The sequence below is a fragment of the Bemisia tabaci genome, chromosome 5, assembly GCF_918797505.1.
Source record: "Bemisia tabaci chromosome 5, PGI_BMITA_v3".
Classification (NCBI taxonomy): domain Eukaryota; kingdom Metazoa; phylum Arthropoda; class Insecta; order Hemiptera; family Aleyrodidae; genus Bemisia; species Bemisia tabaci.
Genome location: NC_092797.1, coordinates 44321477 through 44339711, shown reverse-complemented (window position 1 = coordinate 44339711; position 18235 = coordinate 44321477). Strand labels below are relative to the sequence as shown.

General features: G+C 38.9%; 1 protein-coding gene across 3 annotated transcripts; it reads right to left on the bottom strand.

Moving 5' to 3' along the window:
- Nucleotides 1-2397: 2397 nt before the first annotated feature.
- On the bottom strand, nucleotides 2398-12621 carry LOC109032397 (proton-coupled amino acid transporter-like protein acs). Of its 3 annotated transcripts, none has more exons than XM_019044519.2 (9): nucleotides 12424-12621; nucleotides 9772-9918; nucleotides 8958-9108; nucleotides 8512-8633; nucleotides 7434-7518; nucleotides 6121-6393; nucleotides 4888-5066; nucleotides 3618-3793; nucleotides 2398-2708 (listed from the first exon to the last, which is right to left on the bottom strand). In XM_019044519.2, exons 2-9 carry the CDS (start codon nucleotides 9891-9893, stop codon nucleotides 2464-2466), a joined length of 1353 nt encoding a protein of 450 aa, XP_018900064.1. In that variant the 5' UTR covers nucleotides 9894-9918; nucleotides 12424-12621; the 3' UTR covers nucleotides 2398-2463. The 3 variants fall into 3 exon arrangements, with proteins under 3 accessions (XP_018900064.1, XP_018900045.1, XP_018900073.1); XM_019044500.2 differs by lacking the exon at nucleotides 12424-12621 and adding an exon at nucleotides 12214-12384; XM_019044528.2 differs by lacking the exons at nucleotides 6121-6393; nucleotides 12424-12621 and adding an exon at nucleotides 12214-12385.
- Nucleotides 12622-18235: the final 5614 nt, after the last annotated feature.

Below are 18235 nucleotides of genomic sequence, written 5' to 3'. Positions count from 1 at the left end.
TTATGACACAAATGTGCAAATTTGCATGCTTTCAGTGAATTTTCTGCATAGTATGAAGCAAATTACTTAAAATTGTCGAATAATCCGCTCGAACGTCCTCTCGTGAAAAAGTAAAAAGCCCAGTTAAATTTGGCAATGTCTGATGTAGCTTGGTTCCTCTCCTCTAAACGCCATCCAATTGAGTCTCCGCTTTATGACTTGTTTTGTGTAATAAAAGAGTATTTTTTTAAGTTCATTCGAATTCTGGTACAGGCTCATTTAATAAGTAATGGCAATGAAGTGGTTAAACTTGTGGTTTGGTTTGATTAAACTTGGTGTAATATTCGTTCTTTGGATTGCGTTCTTCAACTGAAATGCAATACATTGTCCACGAAGTCAGGATCGGGCTGGCTCACATTTGAGGGCGTTGACCATTGGCCCCTAGTTGTGGGAGGGGGGTCGACATGGAAGAGGGTCCGGAAAATTTTGGCAAATCAGTGCAATATTACACTATTTTCAGGTTGAAAGTTGATTAATTGTACAGAGTAAAAACTGCAAAATTGAACATATTGAAATAACTGGGAGACTTTGGCAAGCAAAGTGCAGTCAGTTTAAGGATATTTTCGTGTACCCACATTAAAATTCCCAAGCCGGGTCTAATTGACCCAAGATTTGCCAAAAACACGTGCTCCGTTGGTCACATGAGATCTGGATGGATAAATTACGAGCTTGAGATAGCAGAGGTACTCCCCCATCATAAATTATGTAATGACATTAACAGTCTATGTTCCTGAACGTCTCTGATGAAAAATAACTAAATAACAAAAAATCCATCCTTAAAAAAGCAAAAAAAAAAATAGACATTAAGTTGAGAAAAGTGAAAAATCTATTTTTGACACAGCCGGAGATAAAAGAGAAGTATTCGGTCCTCGTTTTAAACTTAACTTCCGAATCTGGGTGACTCTCCATTGGCAGTATAGAGCGGTGCACTGCAAGCACACGCTTCGAACCATCGCGCCTTCAATTTTGCAGATGCAATACGGATATCCATCAAGCACGAATAGTTGTATCTCTGCGCCGTCATCAACGCAGGTCCTTTCCCTTGCTCTATTTCTATGTTATGTTTGTTTCCGTTCGTCTCATTGATGTTGGCGCTTTAGAGGCTTCGTGAGCAACACAGCCGAAGACACGAAAGATGTAATCGTGTCTCGTTTTTTTATATTTTCTCTCGAATGTAAGCGACACCTCACAATAGCAGCAGAGCAGAAGATTGTGACTCCACGCCTCACGCCATGGCGCCTTCAATTTTTCAGATGCAATATAGACATCCGTCAAGCACAAGCAGCCGTACTGCGTTAAGATGTCTCTTGACATCTTAACGCAATTTCAACGCGCATTTTTGATTTGAGAAAATTTGAAGTTAAGTTTGCTCGAAATATGCTGTGATGTCTCCGAATTAAATATCCTTTTGGGGGGATAATCTTGAGAGGTCTTTGAAGCGCTCTACGTCTAAAAAATTGTATTTTCATGAGAGTTGTGTCGTGTCAGGGAATTTTTATCGGATATCTACCACCAGAAATCCTCAGGAAGGTCAAATTGTCTTGACAGTCTTCCGGGGAAGTTAAATGTGGCGAGTGATGAGGTTGGGTGAGAAATCCAGTATATATCCAGTATATGTTACCAAAGAAGTAAAAAGTACGCAAAGAGGCTATCCCACCTTCAGAAAAACATGGATAATACTTCAAAAACTATCAAAATCAATGTATTTAAATTAGGGTCAATCAGACCTGACTTGGGACTTCGCGTATAAAAATAGCGTAGAGCATCAAAAGGTTAGTCCCATGCGGAACTTTTAAGAATTCCACATGGTTTGGACATGTCTACTCCCTCTATTCCCGTTCTTTTGTGAATCTTCCGCATTTTTTGTCAGTCATATAGTTTTTTTTCCTTCTTTTTTTGTCGTATGTCGTATTCAGAGAGGCTGACGAGAAAAGCTTTATGGTTAGTCCGGGCCTGCAAGTTTTAATAACATTTTTCCCTAGTCTGGCGCTACATTTGGTTTTCACGGGCAGACTTTTCAGTCCATTTAGCTGTTTTTCTTCTGATTCCCGTGAAATTGAACGTTGCGTTGTGTCGGATCCTCTTAAAACATCAAGAAACATGCAAAACGACCATCGAAATTAAACTGAACACTACTTATTGTTTAATTGTATTTTTCAATGGACTTGACTTTGCCTGCTTAATCACTCAAGTAAAGATAAAGACGACAAGGTTTTCTAAAAAAGTAACGATGAGTAATGCCATCAATTCTTCCTAATTTATCTTGGTTTGCATGCATAACCCCCATTAAAATTACTTTAATTTTAGTAACGAAAAAATTCCCTTAAAAAAAGTAAAAAATTAATTGCAATGCCTTGATAAATTGTATAAAAACGTATGTATTTACAACAAAAGTATGTACAAAAATGACAGATCAATTTTTGACTAGAGTACGGTTTCATAAATTTCAAAAACTGTGATGCTAACGGAAACCACAAGAGCGAAAACGCCGGTGAGTAGAAGGATGGAAGACCTGAGTAGGAAGAATGCAAATTTAATGCCTCTATACTCATCCCAAAACGTGAGCGTGTACATGATGGCGGGGAACCATAAAGAGAGGGCAGGCACCATCAATGATCCCACTAGTGACATAACCAATTCCAAACTGGGAACGGCGATGCAGAATAGAACTGAAAAATTTGAAGGAAAAAAAATAAAATCATAATATTGAAAGATGCGGAAGCATAGGAATTGGACCACATTAGGTGTTACAAAGCAAGTCTAAAATTTTGAAAATAAAGAGAGAAAAAAGGCAATGAACTGGCGGATAAAGGTTAATGACATATCGGCGTACATCTTTACATAGCTCTTTTTAAATATTCATGAAAATGAAGGAAAACATCTTCTTCTCTTTTTTCTTGAAGAAAGCAATGTACCGTTTTTGAGCATGTCATATAAAGTTAAGTACAGACGTCAAATGACCCTTCGTCTTAACGGTTAGGCATTGAAGTTGAATCGGTAATGCGCGTGTGTTGTGTTTAAGTAAAACGACAGTTTTCAGACTTCATACGCAATATTACCATACCACCAACTTAATCAAAAGAGTCTTATTCAGAATGGATGTTTCAGTTTCCTCTCTTACAACAGCCTTTTCAAGAAAGGAACTTAAGGTTCCTATACAATTACCGTTTTTAGGATGATTTTCTACAATTTAAGTGAAATATTTACTAAGAATTATAATTTACTCTCCGCATACTTCCCCAGATAATATTTCGTGCAACCAAGAGCAGAAACACTCTCTTCGACTTTACAACGGAAACTCCTTTACAAAGAAAATAATTCAATCGTTTTGACGGTTCCGTGTAAATTCTAGAGGTTGGAATCGCTTTTTACCCGGTGATAATTTATGTATGATACCTTTTTATGGTACCTTGTATTAAAATAATTAAAAACTTCATCAAAAGCTAACTTAGCTGGTTGCGTGTATTTGCCAAGAAAATTGATGATGTGCACCAACTAAATGTTTCGTGCCTCCAGTTTTTAATATTAACTAAGGTGAGGAACGCAAGGCTCCATTTTCGCACATTATTGGCACTTACTATTTGCGCAAGTCACTGCTGTTCGAAAAGCGTACTCCCACTTGCTTCGATGCTTGACATCTTGAAGTTTTAGCTTCAAGTTTTTGTCCCAGAGCAACTCGATGACAACGTAATTACAAATGGGGTACATCGCAAAAACGGAGACAGCCAACAGGAATCGGATTAAATCGCCAGCACTGAAAATCAGTATAGTTTTAGAATTAAGTAACAAAGCTCAAAGGGAAAGAAAAATTGATTTATTAAATTTGTTTGACCATCAATGTTATTGATAGTAAACTCGATAGAATGCGAGAAATGCAGTAAGGAAAGTAATGAACGTCTGAACTCTGCCGGGACTAAGCGAGAGAGATGGAACTACTGCACGCAACTTTTCGTGTTTCCAAGTCGCTCATATTGCCATCGCGGTTTTTGAAGGCGAACTGAGAAGAATGAGATTCACGCAGGTAGGAGAATCAAAGTACGCTCCTTGCCAGGACTGAGTGAAAATTGCACCACTATTGCACGCATCTATTTGTACTGCCGGCCGGTGATAAACAAACTAACCAAAGAAATTTTAAACGATTAAAAAATAAATAAAATAAGTTCGGAAAATAACTTAGAATTGTTTCATACGCGTTTCTTTTCTCTCTTGATACAGAGCAACTACGTCTTTACCCCCCCCCCCCCCCCCCCCCCAAAAAAAAAAAAAATAAAAATAAAAATTAGCACATTGGAAAATGTCTCTTTCGAAATGTACAGCGGAATCCGTTTAGGACTGGATTTGACGAGAAAGGACTTTCCTTTTTTGTGGACGGAAATCGTGAATTCACGTGCATGAGAGACACTACCCTGGTAAAAATAAACGGTCCACCAGGGACGAAAATTGAAAGGATGATTTCGCCCTTAGAGAAAGATTTACTTTAGTTGGATTTTTATGTTTTTTCATTTTTTCGGAGGTTTATTGGCTTATATTCCGTCTGAAACCTCCAGTCATCAAGGAATTGGCACATCCATGCTCCTGCCTGTTCAATTTTCAGGGATTAATGCTTAGTAGAATTTGTTTCAGCAGATCCATTCCACAGTTCTGTGAAAATTTGGTGTAACTACCATTCAAACCCGGGACCTACTGACCTAGAGTCATACCTCGTTCATGAGTTGAATTCGGAAACTTTCAATGGGCCCATAGAATATCTTACGTGCAATGTAGATGCGGCAAAATGTATTGTCTTTCTTAATTTTATACTCTGCCCGTAGGTTCATTACTGAAGACCTGATTAGCTTAAGTACTCACAATCCAGTTTGTGGCATGTTTAGTGTGATTGGATCGCGCGTGTTATCACCGTATGCTAAATATCCGAAAACACCAATGATCACGTAGAGGAAAACATCTGGAATCATCGCCACGTTTACAACACCACAAACTGATCCAAACTGTGCCGGTTTTGTCATCCTGTTTTTTAGAGGTACAACCTGGAAAGAGAGGTTAAATAGTAAAACTAAATAGGATGCTCATCTCTGAAATCAAAGAGTCCTTGCTTAGAGTTGCGCAAAATCCATGAGCTAATTATACAATGATCGTCAGCTAGAAGAATCAAACTTGGCATTCTGAGTTCTTAAAGCACGAGGAAGTATATTCTAAGAGACAATGTGACTAATTAGATAATTTCTCGTATAGTTTGATCATTTACGACTTTCGCCGTTAGAAATTTAAAATTTAGGATTTTTTGATCAGCCTGTAGTAAAATTGTCGGACAAAATGATAGCTTCACGGTGTTTTTAGTGTTATTCTTAATAAGTCTCACTGATTTAAAACCAAAGATGTTCTTATAGAAGCTCTTGGAAGTAAAGAGCTTTGTGATGAAGTTAGAAACAAAATCCAAACAAGCAATCAATAAACCAAGGAACTTGGTAGAAATGAATGCACCAGAAAAATCAAAATCAAAATTTCCTTGTATAATTCGCTCTTTGAGCGCCAAACAGAAGCTTAGACTTTTTCCCAAGCTGTTTTTGATACATCACGGAATGAAAAGAGCTCTCAATCTCATCCGCAAGCCTATGAAAGAGCGGATATGAGTAGATGAAAAAATGCCAGTCAATAGTGACCCTATAATTTGAGGGCACTTTCCTCCCCGCTATTCTTGATTTTTTATACAATTTTTTTTCGGCCCCAATAAATGGGCAGACCTCATTTCAAGTCAATGTGGCTTTTTAACAACTTTTCAAATGATTAAAAATCAACGAGTTTTTACATTAAAATTACTGGATTAGAAAAATCCCATTCTTATCCTTGTGCTACTTCTTTTTCTCTCTTGGAAGGATGTACAATTGTACATCCTTCCTTTGCATCTGGGGTTCCTCCCTGAAAATTTTCAAAAATCAACTAAAAATCCCTGAGGGATCCATATCTATGCCTGCGGCTCGTCATAATGAATCACTTGTGTGATATAGTTTAAAAGTTGAAACTTTAAATATAAATATAATATTTTTAATACTAAAGAGTATATGTTTGCAGGATGAAGCTTACAACTCCAAAATCTCCTTGCGCAAACAATGCGGCACCGAAAAAGAGAGCAAAATCCCTGAGGGATCCTACGGTTTTCCGTCCTTCAGTCGTGATGGGCTGCGAAAATATATAATAGTAGGCAGCACCAATACAACATATGCTACAGGCGGTGCCTATCGTGGATCCTGGTGCCAAGTATTTTAGATTCCGTATCCAACAAATTACAATGAAGGGTCCGAGCAGGCATAGCAGATAAAATTTCAGCGGGGCGGGGGTGAAAAAATGGTCACAAATCTGTAAAAAATGCAAAAAGCAAAATGTACCATGGAAGGGACTTTCATTTGGGGATGGTGTGAATAGCATATAGTAATTTCTATACAGACCTGATTCGTCCGCGACCAACAATTCCTTCCAGCCGTAATTCTGAGACACTTTCCTTTGTGTTCAAGTTTTTGCCTCACAAAAAGGAGCAGAGTAGTATCATTGAAGAAAATAATCTATTAAATCTTAAGAAAAGCTGCAACATTTTTTAGAAAATATTTCTTCGTCGCTGTCTCTAACGAGACAGAAATTAGAATCCGTTAGAGAGTCTGTTACATATTGTCTTTTTCCTTTAATTGGACATCAACAAGACAGTTATTCTAATAGTTTTAATTTTAAAGCTCTCCTTAACAGTGACCCAATCTTTAGAATTGACGTTTCGATTCTGGCGTTGAAGCCAGGAGTGTATGTTAGATTGCATCCCACAAAAATGGTGCTAAAATAATCCTTGCAAGATCATGTTTCCTTGGTTGCGGTATGTCTCATTGTCTGTCGTCTGCTCTGTCCACTCTGCGAGATACTCGCTCATTATTTCGTCCACCCCTTCTCATATTTATTTACTCCCTTATCACAGCGTTTCCCATAATTTTCCTCCTTGGACTTTGTATTTGTATCCAAATGGAAAAAATATAGGTAATTTTAGACTCTGGTGCGATGAAGGTCTGATTAATTTATTCAATTTTCGATTTCGCAATGCCAACTTTTGGGCTGAAAAAAACTCTTAGCTTCTCTTATTATTATTTTTGAGATCTATCTTTGCCAAAATTCTAGTTGATATTATTTTGAGCGTTGAAATCCTCATATTTTGGAGTGTGCCGTTTGTGCTTGGCTTTTTTGAGATGGACTCAAACTAATTTTATTCATTGAAGATTCAAGACCAAATTGAAAACTTCAGGGTAAGTAAGACAATTAATTTTTTTCAGTATTATTTTGTGCTATCTACATAAAGGAGCTGGAAATTAATCTTTTGTGTGATAAAATATAGCCAAAAATGAATCCATTGCATACCATACCTCTTTGATATTTACAGCTATAAAGATTGCATACACACAGTCACTACCAAATGCCTGCATAGTTAAAGCTACAGTGCATACCACCCTGAAAATTAAATGAATTTTTATGAGGTTTGTTGTATTTTCTTCGATCTCAAGTAATATTTCTTGTAAAGAGATTTAAACTTTCCAGTATTTCAATTCTTCGTAAGAAAAAGTAACGGCGTTTAAATGATGCGTGTTTTCCCTCCTCCTCTCTCTCTCATTTGATGCGACCGTCTACGGAGAGTGACACAAGTTCACAAAAACTCCTTTATAATTGATATAAGAAGGATTGTAAGTATTCATGTGTAAATTTTGGGATGATTCACCCTGCATAAATGGCAAAAAAAATCTGGACCTATGATAGTTTCAAGTTTCAAGTTAAAAAAAAAAAACAAGACCGAGAAGAAACAACGTAAAATTATTCTCCAACCAAATTATTCGAATGAATTATTCAAATTTCTCCAATTATTCCTATTATTCTTCATTATATTTCTCTGTCTTGTTCTAAAATTGCCGCATTATCATGCAACTTAAAGCCCTCGATTGAAGTCATTGGTGCCAGATAGTGCAACATTATCCTACATTTTGATTCATTCAAAATGACCGCATTTTATCACATAACCTGGCAAACTTGACTGCACCGCTGGTGTCTTGTTGGTGGGCCAGCAGAGAGAATTTTATACTTCAAAAGCGTAAAATTCGACTTTTCGACACAACTCTTTTTCTTACAAAAAACTCTACTGCAAATTTTGCGCTCGTGAACTGGGGTTTCTTCACTTTAGACGGTCGAACTTATTTAAAGTATTACTTTAAGGGGGGACATTTTTGAAATGACACAAAGTGATAAATGTTTTCCGGTTAAAAACCCATTGTTTCACATCCCTTAAAATTATTTAATCTTCTAAAGACAATCAATTTTAAAAATAAATATCCTCCAGATTTATGCTGCGTGATGAAGTAATTTAGCGTATGTACGAATGTACTAGTACTAATGTACTAAGGCTTGTACTAATGTACTAGTGTACTAATGTAGTAATAATGCGTGAGTATTTACCTTGCAATACCTTTGTATCGTTTAACATTCCCAGGGCCCATCTCAAATGATGCTTCGAGTGTCTCTGGATACGTCATGCGAGGGATTCTTTTTCTCCTGCAAAGCTCATGCTCTGTATTTGCCTATACAAAATATTGAAGGAAATTATGAGAAAGAGATCAAATTCAATTTACGCAAATAGATAATACTTTAGAAGTTCCCATTTGTAAAATCATGATAAAAAATTTGATACACCCATATCTTATTTATGTGAACAGTTGACATACTAAACATACTTCATATTATTTTTTTCTTCTTTTTTTCTTTCTTTTGTAAAGGACTTGCTTTATAAATATCTATTTGGTCTGAACGACTAATTTATTTCACTTTCATCCATAAAATTTAGATAAAACGTCAATTCTTCGCTAAGCAGTTTGTCCAGCTAATAAACTGTACGTAAAACTCACGATTAGATGAACGCTGAGCACCGATATCACACCTGCAAAGATCGTGCCGACCGCACCCAGAACATAACCTGCATTATAGAAAGCTCTCGGCATACATAAAATACCGGTACCCAAACTGGCTTTTACCAAAATGAAAAGCGCCTCGCAGTACCTGTTGACAAAAAACTTTGCTCAGAGAAATTATTTTTGCGGTGTGATTAGTGCTTTATTGCCACAATTTTTATGCAAATCAGGGCTAGGTAGCTTTTATATCCGTTTACAGAGAGAATCACTCCAGAAAAATCTTCTTTGGGGTCCAAAAAAATAGGACCCCTGGAGCTATAAGAACATTGAAAATTTTTAATTTTTAAAATTTCTTATCATGCCTGAAGTTTCCCAAAATTGAAGTGGTCGGTGACTATAGTACCTTTCAGGTATACTCCCTGAAAAATAATAATACAAAACGACCAAGACATATTACAACACTATCTACGGTGGGGGGGGGGGAGGCTTTGCATGTGAAGGCAAACGTTTCAGGAAAGTGTCATATTCGATCGAAAAAATTAATTCAATTTTCTTTGGGAATCAGTCTCCTAAGTACTCTGAAAAATAAGTTGCGAACTGACTCATAGTTCTTTTATTAATTAGCTTGCATTGTGCCCCAACAATGTTGAGCTGCTACCGGAATACATGAATGGTTTCCTCTCAAAATATCAATTTTAATACATTTCTTTCTTCGTGCATAGTCATGTAGAAAAAGTATAAAAAGACAACCTTATTAAGTAGGAAGTTTCTTAATTCCCTCATTGGTCTATATAGAGGAGAATCAACTTACGAGGCTGATTTACCAGGTGGTTGGTAATCGTGAGGTTCATAATGTTCATCCAAATCAGGGCTATCTCCGCTTACTTCCACGTCGAGAACTGCTTGTGAGTCTGATTTTTCTTTAAAACCCATCTTTCATGTGCGTGATTTGCTGAAACTGAACGAAAGCTTCATAAGATGTGCTAATCATTTTCTTCGGTATTGAGATATTGATCAACAAACTTTTATCATCTATTGCCAATTTTAATCGAGCAATTTAATTTTTTACATGAAAACGGGTTTGCAAATTTCAGTGAATTTTCTCCATAGTACAAAGCAAATTCCTTAAAATTTGCCAAGGAGTCCGCTCCATCGTTCTCTCGTAGAAAATTAAATTGCCCTGTTAAATTTAGCAATAGCTGATGTGGCTTGGTACCTTTCTGTTAAACGCGGTCCATTTGGACGTATTTATGCCAAAAGGAACTATGTGCAAGTGGAAAGATGGGGTGTGCTCGTGGAAGTTGCATGAGAAACAATGTAAAAGTGGATATAGTTCCTGTTGAGAAAATTGAAAAGCGGGATTTTCGATTAAATCAAAAGGAACTGAGCGCTAACTCTTGAGCCGTGGGCATGTGACAAAAGCGTTGTGGACAGGGCTCATGAGTTAAAGACAAGCGAGAACGACAACGGGGACGACTTCGTTGCCACTGACGTCACTGGTGCTTTAAAATCACCATTCATTCTTAATCACCATCCATTCCATTCACCCTCAACTAATGAGCACACCCCATCTTTCCACTTTCACATAGTTCCATTTAGCATAAATACGTCCATTTGTGTTTCATATTGACATTCAATGTTCAAAAACGCTGAATATGATTTAAATTGAGGGCGCCCATTTGTATCTGTCTATTTCAAATGTCATGCAATATGTGATGTCAAATTAACCCCATAAAAATTGAACTGAGTTTACAAATTAAATTATTAAATAAAATCATGAATGAGAAAATTTTGTGACACGCACTTAGTATCAAGTCCATCCAATGACATTGATGAACATGGATTAAGAGCGTTCTCTAAGGTCATCTTAATCTTTAGTATAAGTTACTCACGAGAGTTACGTGTAGCGCATAACGTCGGAGTCTTGAAAGCGCTTCGGTGGGTTCGACTGCAAAGCGGTCAAAGGGCGTTGCCCCCTTATTGAAGTATGATTTGAGAATGTATTCGATAATTAAGGAACCCTTCGACATCAGATGAAAATAAAATAATAAAGTTATTAACTATATTTCTTTTTATAAAATGTCTTTGAGATGGAGAGGAGCTCCTCTTCCAGTTTGCGATCTTGAGGATTGTTCCAAGATTGATGCATCGTCATGTTATAATGTAAGTGGATCCGGCTTAACTCATAAGTAGGTAACTGATAACAGTATGCAAGGGTGGAGCGCTTTTCACAAAATATCCATGTCAATCAAAATTATCATTGCACTCCTGTATCTTTCTGCCTCATTGTCCACAGATCAATGGAATTATCATGTCAAAAGCAATGCACCGAGGTTTATTTCAATTCAATTCAATTGTGTGAAAATTGAATTGCAGGGACGCAGAAGAGATGTTATAAGACCTCGAATGACAGGTCAACCGAGAGTGCCTTCAATCTTTTGAATATGCAACTTAGGCATTCAATAAGCCGCAATAGTTCCACAGTGAGGCCATCTTTGCGTGTGGGTCATTCACTACACTGGAGCACGACAAGGAAACGGTGCATATCGATGGCTGAAATGCGGTGCCTCGTATCTCCGTTTGTGACGTTGCATATTTCCTGTCATACAATTTATTTATCTTTTTTTGTGTGAAAAACTAGTCAACATAGTGTTTTTAAAATTGCCTTGGTTTTTTCTTCTCCGTTGGCAGAATATTTTGTATAATTTTTTTAGCTGGAAAGTTGGCTTGTTTCTCCTTGGAAAATTGGACTAGGAGCCACAATTTTGAAACACCGCAATGGAGTTACATGGTTTGCCCTTTGACCATCAATATCTATACAATTTTTGATCTATCAAAACAAAATGTAAACATGAAAAATAAAAAAAATCAATATGTTCGGCATGGGACACATAAAAGGATCGCTTTTTGATGTATTGTCTTTAAAGCAAAACTATATCAGACCACGCATCTCGTTTGCGGTGTCACAAAATTTCCGCTCCCATTTTGTTTTTTAAAGGAGAACAGATCTACCGCTTTGAAGTTATTACAACATTTTTTTCGCACAGGGAAAAAAGCTCACGTAAGTTTTTAAAAATTAACATTCAGCAGTTTCCCATTTGAAAAATGAAATATGATAGGATGTGTGCAACATCGCAAACGGAGATACATGGTCTGGGAGTTTCGTCGTCGAAATGCAACTATTATGTTGAGAAGTCGTTCAACTGTTCAATGATTTTTCCACAAAATTGGCATGAATGCATGGTTTACTTACCGTAGAGTATTGTCAACACTTGGAGCTAATTGTTTTTAGATTCCTCTATTAGTTAACGTTTGATTGCAAGATGAAAATTATGTTCCAGAAACGTTGAAAACATAAAGTTTACACCCAGAAAAAAATTACATACACAAAAAAAGGGGGGGGGGGGGGAGAAAGAAACAGAGACGGAAACTAAGATTGAGATATTTTCAATATTAAACGAACCATTAACGGTCAACATTCAAGTGTGATATCCGGTAAAGTACGTCAAGATCACGAGGCACAGTGAATCCATGATAAAAATTAGCATGGACGATGCAGCTTCAGAGAGGTGAGTTCACTCCAAGTTTTAATCCAACACTTTTTAATCACGCCACTGTGAGGCTTAACTTAATCTTTTCCACTCAATAAACGTTCGTAAAGAATCTTGACAAACATTAACGAGGATGTTGATGAAATCTGTCTCAATATAACATAAGACATCCGTCAGCGTTACGTGGAAGTCGAAGTCGGTTATTGAGGGCGTGCTTAAGACTATCGATACTGCTGAAACATTGGAAGTTATTACTTACTGATCTGCGTGAAAGAAAATAATTTCGATTTTTGTATTTAGTCGGATTCAGATCAGGAGGCATTCTACCTCCATTCTGTCTCGACCATTTTTTTTAAAAATTTGAGCCACCCAAGTTCGAGCTTTCCTTTGTGCACAGGATGCCTCAGTATTAAATATTGAAGTGTTTTTTGTTCCTTTGTTCTTCAGCCACAGTTTTTATCACTCATGTGCTTCACAATACACAGTAAGCAAAAAGAATTTATCTGCGTATACACGCGAGTCTTTGGTTGCATAATACCTCTTAAGACTCACGTGATTGTACGTTACGTGCTAGCTAGGTTATCCTTGTTTAATTAATGATGTAAATATGAGGGTGGACTGTACTGTCACAGGTTTAGCAATCCTGCGGACCCCAGCTGGTAGCCCCTGCCTCAAAGGGGGTGGGTAGACAGGGCTCTTAGCTGTAGTGAAAGCAACCTGTCTAGGAGAGGTAACTCCGAAATCAAACCCTGGTCCTCCAGGTTGGGGGTTGGGGCATTGGGCTGACTCCCCGATCCTCGGAAAAAAATGTACAATGTCAAAAAACCCAATAACATATGCCTCGGTAACCATGGAAACAAACGGACTCTTCGACTTAGATTACGGAAAACGACCCTCGCTTTTGGTACTTGGAATGTGCAAGGCATTTCCAAGAAACTGACGGAAGTGGTATCGGAGATAAAGAACAACGGGATCGACGTGGCGGTAATAACGGAAACGAAGAAAAAAGGCCACGGATCAGAGAGCCTTGGGGACTATGATTTATTCTACAGTGGAGTGCCAAAACATCAGCGTGCACAGCAGGGTGTCGCAATTCTGATCCGCAAAAAATTTCGAAAAAATATTAAGAACTGGGAAGCCATCAACGCTCGCATGATTAAGATGAACCTAACTATGCACGGTCACAGAGTCACTGTTTTGGGGGTATACGGGGTCAATGATGATGCTACCATCGCACTTAAGGATCAGTTTTTTGAAGAACTGGACGAGGAGGTAGTGAAGGTAGGACCTGGGAGAGAAGTCCTTGTGTTGGGAGATCTAAATGGAAGAACGGGATCCCGGGTTAACAGTAAAATCGTTGGCCCGTTCGGTGAAGTTACAGTGAACGACAACGGAAGCCGCATTATCGACGTTTGCGAGCAGAGGGAATTAAAAGTATTGAACGGGTTCTACCAACACAAGGATATTCACAAATATACTTGGGTCCAACCTACCCGCGGCTTAAGATCCATCATTGACTACGTGCTCGTTAAACAGGTAACAAACCTGAAGATCCAGCAGGTGAGGGTATGTAGAGGACTCTCCTGCGGTAGTGACCACTATTTCCTCAGAGCGGATGTAGCCTTTCCCGCTCGTGTGTCGCAGAACGATCAAGGCGACAATCAACAACCGGAGCGACAACGCGTACATCAAGTTCAGTACAACATCGATAGCCTAAAGCACCCGAGTGTCAAGGCTCTGTACGCAAAGCGCCTGGATGAAAAGTTAGGAGATGCATGCGATGGCAGTACGGAAGAGCGGTATGAATTCATTAAGAATTGCGTTCACTCGGCGGCAGCGGAGGCCCTGGGGGTTTCTGATCAAAAAAATGATAACAGAAAACCGTACTGGTGGGATGCGGAGGTAGAGGAGGAAATAAATGTGAAAAGGAATAGGTATCATCAGTTTCTCTCTTCCCAAAAGTTGGATGATAAAATCATGTACAGACAGGCTCAAGCAAGAGTCCGTCGGGTAATCACTCGGAAGAAAAATGAGGCTTGGGAAGAAAGCTGCATGAAGATAAATACCTACCTTGGAGGCCGGAAAAGTACGGAAGGCTGGAAAGTGATCAAAGGGTTGCGACGGAATAAAATGCGCGACATCATATCTCCGATACCAATTGACAAGATGGAGGACTATTTTAAAGATTTATTAACGGAGAGGCGACCCGAGTTTCAAGGCGGAGTCATAAGCACTAAAGAAGATTCCAACGTGGAGATCCAGCTCCAAGATGTAGTGAAGGCTGTGAGGGAGTTGAAAACTCGCAGAGCTCCTGGACCTGGGGGTATACCGGCGGAGTTGATAAAATGTGGGTACCGGTAAACTATTTGAACATCTGAGGAAACTTATGCAAGACTGTTTGCATGGTTCCGAAATACCAAAGGATTGGAAGGAATCTTGGATTACTCCCAGTCATAAGAAAGGTAGTAAGCAAGATTGCGACAACTACAGAGGTATATCGGTCACAGGAACCTTGAGCAAGGTCTACGGTAAAATTCTCAAGGCAAAGGTCGAAGAGGTTTGGAGCGGCCAGGAAGCCGAAGAACAGGCTGGTTTTAGAGCCGGTAGGTCTACCGTCGACCATTTGTTCACCATTACCCAGGTCATCGAGAAGAAAAGGGCGGTCAGCCAGGAGCTGCACTTGGTGTTTGTGGATCTTCAGAAAGCTTATGACAGCGTGCCGTTAGTGAAGCTTTGGGAAGCCTTGGAAAAAAGGGGTTTTAGCAAAGGACTTGTGGGGGCAATTAAATCATTTTATAACGGGACGATAGCAAAAATTAAATGTCGTGGAGAGTTGTCCGGAGGTTTTTTTCGTCACAAAAGGGCTAAAACAAGGCTGTTGTTTGTCACCAACACTATTTAAGGTATACCTAGAGCACGTTTTAGAGGAATGGAAAAAGAAGGTTGCAGGGATGGGCGTTCCACTCCTTGATGGGCAGACCCTTTATACTCTATGCTTTGCCGATGACCAGATCGTTGTAGCTCAAGATGAGGAAGATGCAGATTACATGACGCGGAAGTTGGTCGAAGAATATCGGAAATGGGGCATGGACGTTAGTGTGTCCAAGACAGAGAAGCTGGTCGTGGGAGCAGCGCATCAACGGCAAAGCATAGAGCTTGAGGATGGACGGCGCATCGAAGAGTGTGACGAGTATAAGTATCTCGGTGTTTGGCTCGATCAGGATGGAAGGATGGATAGAGCAATTAAGGACAGGATCATCCAGGGCAGGAGAGCCATCGCGATGCTGAACGGGGTGCTCTGGGATCAGAGCATCTCAAAGGCAAACAAGCACCGGATATATGACGCCATCGTTAAAAGTATCGTGCTCTATGGTAGTGAAGTGTGGCCTTTGACGAAAAGAACGCAAGAAATGTTGAGGGCAACTGAAATGGATTTTTGGCGGCGATCTGCCGGCATTTCGAGACGGGACCGTGTCCGTAATGAGAGAATTCGCCAGGTGATGAAGGTTGAGAAAGATATCGTGCACGACGTCATGTCCAGGCAGTTATGCTGGTATGGACATGTGCAAAGAATGTCGGAGGAGAGGTTGCCCAAACAAGTTTTGGATTGGGTACCACCTGGGAAGAGGCGACGGGGACGTCCCGTAAAGGGTTGGCGGCAGGGCGTTGACAAAGAGATGTTGCGGTGTCAGTTGCCCGATAACCTCTGGGAAGACAGGCATATGTGGCGCTTGGGTGTCGTAGAACGCCAGAGTGCGTTATAAAGCGACTTTATATATATATAAATATGAGGGTAAAAAATGCACTGCCGAAAGACTTTATAGCCCAAAAGACACCATAAAAAATTAATATGAGTATCTTTATCATGAAGGAACTTCTATTTCCAGCGCATTTCAGAAATGGACGTATTTTTGCGCCATCGGGGGAGGATGGGAGAGGGGAGCTTGGATTTGCGACGGAACCGGGCGTCGGGATCATTCCGTCCTATACTCGCAATGCTTTTCCATGGCGCTTAGTTCCGTTTGACAGAACGCGCTATCCGGCATTCTAATTTCCTCAAAAAGAACTCAAATTGACGTTAAGTTCCGTTTGACAGAAATACGTCCAAATAAGGTATGTGCCATACTTGTTTTCCCATAGAGATACATTATAAACATAGGTACTTCAATTGATCGAGAAATAGTGATCCTTATTACAAAATTAAGTCAAAATATACTTTACTCACACCTGTGAGCAATATTCAGTAGATTAGCTTACAAAAAGTGTATACAGTCATCAGTAATTTAAAATATTTAAATTGTCGACTTTGCATCGTATGACGGTGAAACTACCATAAAAAGTTTCTCGCTTTGCGACGTTGCAGATTTCCTGGTCATACTTCATTTTTTAAAAGGTAAACTTCTCAACGTCAATTTTTGAATACTTCCTTGATATTTGTTCTCTGTGCCAAGGAATTTGTTTCAAAACCATAAGGAATGCTATTGATTTGTTCTCCTTCTAAAGAACATAATGGGATCAGAGATATTTAAACACCGCAAACGAGAAACGTAATCTGGTAGTCTCACGGTCGATATGTTTCTTGAAGGCGGGGCCATGATACATACAATTTCTTGGAGGGGGCCCAAAAGGTAAATAATTCTAGAACTGTATCCCAACTGGGAAAGTTTTATTCCTAAAAAGAATGGGGGGGGGTCAAATTAAGCAAAATCTCCTCTCGTTTTATCCCTATGCTGATACCTGATTTAATAGTCACTCTCTCTGGGGTGACATCACGATCAAAATAGTCAGTACATTGATCATTTGTGAAAGTTGTTGGTTGAAACTGAATTTTACAGGCTTAAGAGACTTAAAGAGGTAGGTGGGGTCTAAGAAGTTTTATTTCGTTGAAATATTCGAAAGTTCCATTTTAAAATTCATCGATTTTGCAAATTTACCTGTGAAATTTTTTTGTAAATTTCCTTTGGAATTCTGCAAGAATTTCTTTAAAATTTCGATGAAAGCCCTGCAGCCTAGCGTGTTTAAAAAAAAACTTGTTTTTGAAAACCTTTACTCCGCTCAAAATTCCTGGCGCTATTGGACCTCAATACCATGAACATGAGTCAAATTTTGGTCTCGCATATTTCTACGTAGATTCTAAGCCTCCCTTTTTTCGAAAAATGGACTAATTTTGAGGATTTTCTTTCAAGCTGTATATTAACATAAAAGACATATTTGTTGGCGATTCTTCAGTTAAAATTCTTCATTCATCATCGTCCAATGACATCATCCAATGACATCATCCAATGACGCAATGATTCTAACTTAGCACCAGGAATTTTGAGTGGAGCAAAGGTTTTCAGAAAAACATTATTTTCAAAAATCCGCAGCCCTTGTCCCTTGATGAATGCAGACGTAGGCTGTGGAGTGAAAGAAACGTTGCAAGCCAATAATTATCTTACCATATTTTGAATGCACTCTTATGTAAAATCTCCAATCAGCTACAAACTTTTAGAACTCGGATTATTTCTTCGGGCACGGAAGTGATGATTCGACGTGCTATGCGCTACTAGAATAAGTTGCAGGTAAAACCTTTCAAAAATGTATAAAAAGTATATATACAGGGTGATCCAAAAGTCCCTTCCATCCCTTTTAACTTTTTACCAAATTGATGTGAAAATTGGAAACTTAAGGGATGTACCTAGGTCAAGGGGACGACTTCTTGGCTCTCCTGACATTTTCAGGGGG

Bases quoted from the DNA above. Each gene is read 5' to 3' on its own strand.
- LOC109032397 (XM_019044519.2), bottom strand. From the start codon at position 9,893: ATGGGTTTTAAAGAAAAATCAGACTCACAAGCAGTTCTCGACGTGGAA. The intron at 6,394-7,433 runs GTATGGTATGCA...CATTTTTTACAG, and splicing joins TAGCTGTAAATATCAAAGAG to ATTTGTGACCATTTTTTCAC. The intron at 3,794-4,887 runs GTGAGTACTTAA...ACTGATTTTCAG, and splicing joins AACATGCCACAAACTGGATT to TGCTGGCGATTTAATCCGAT.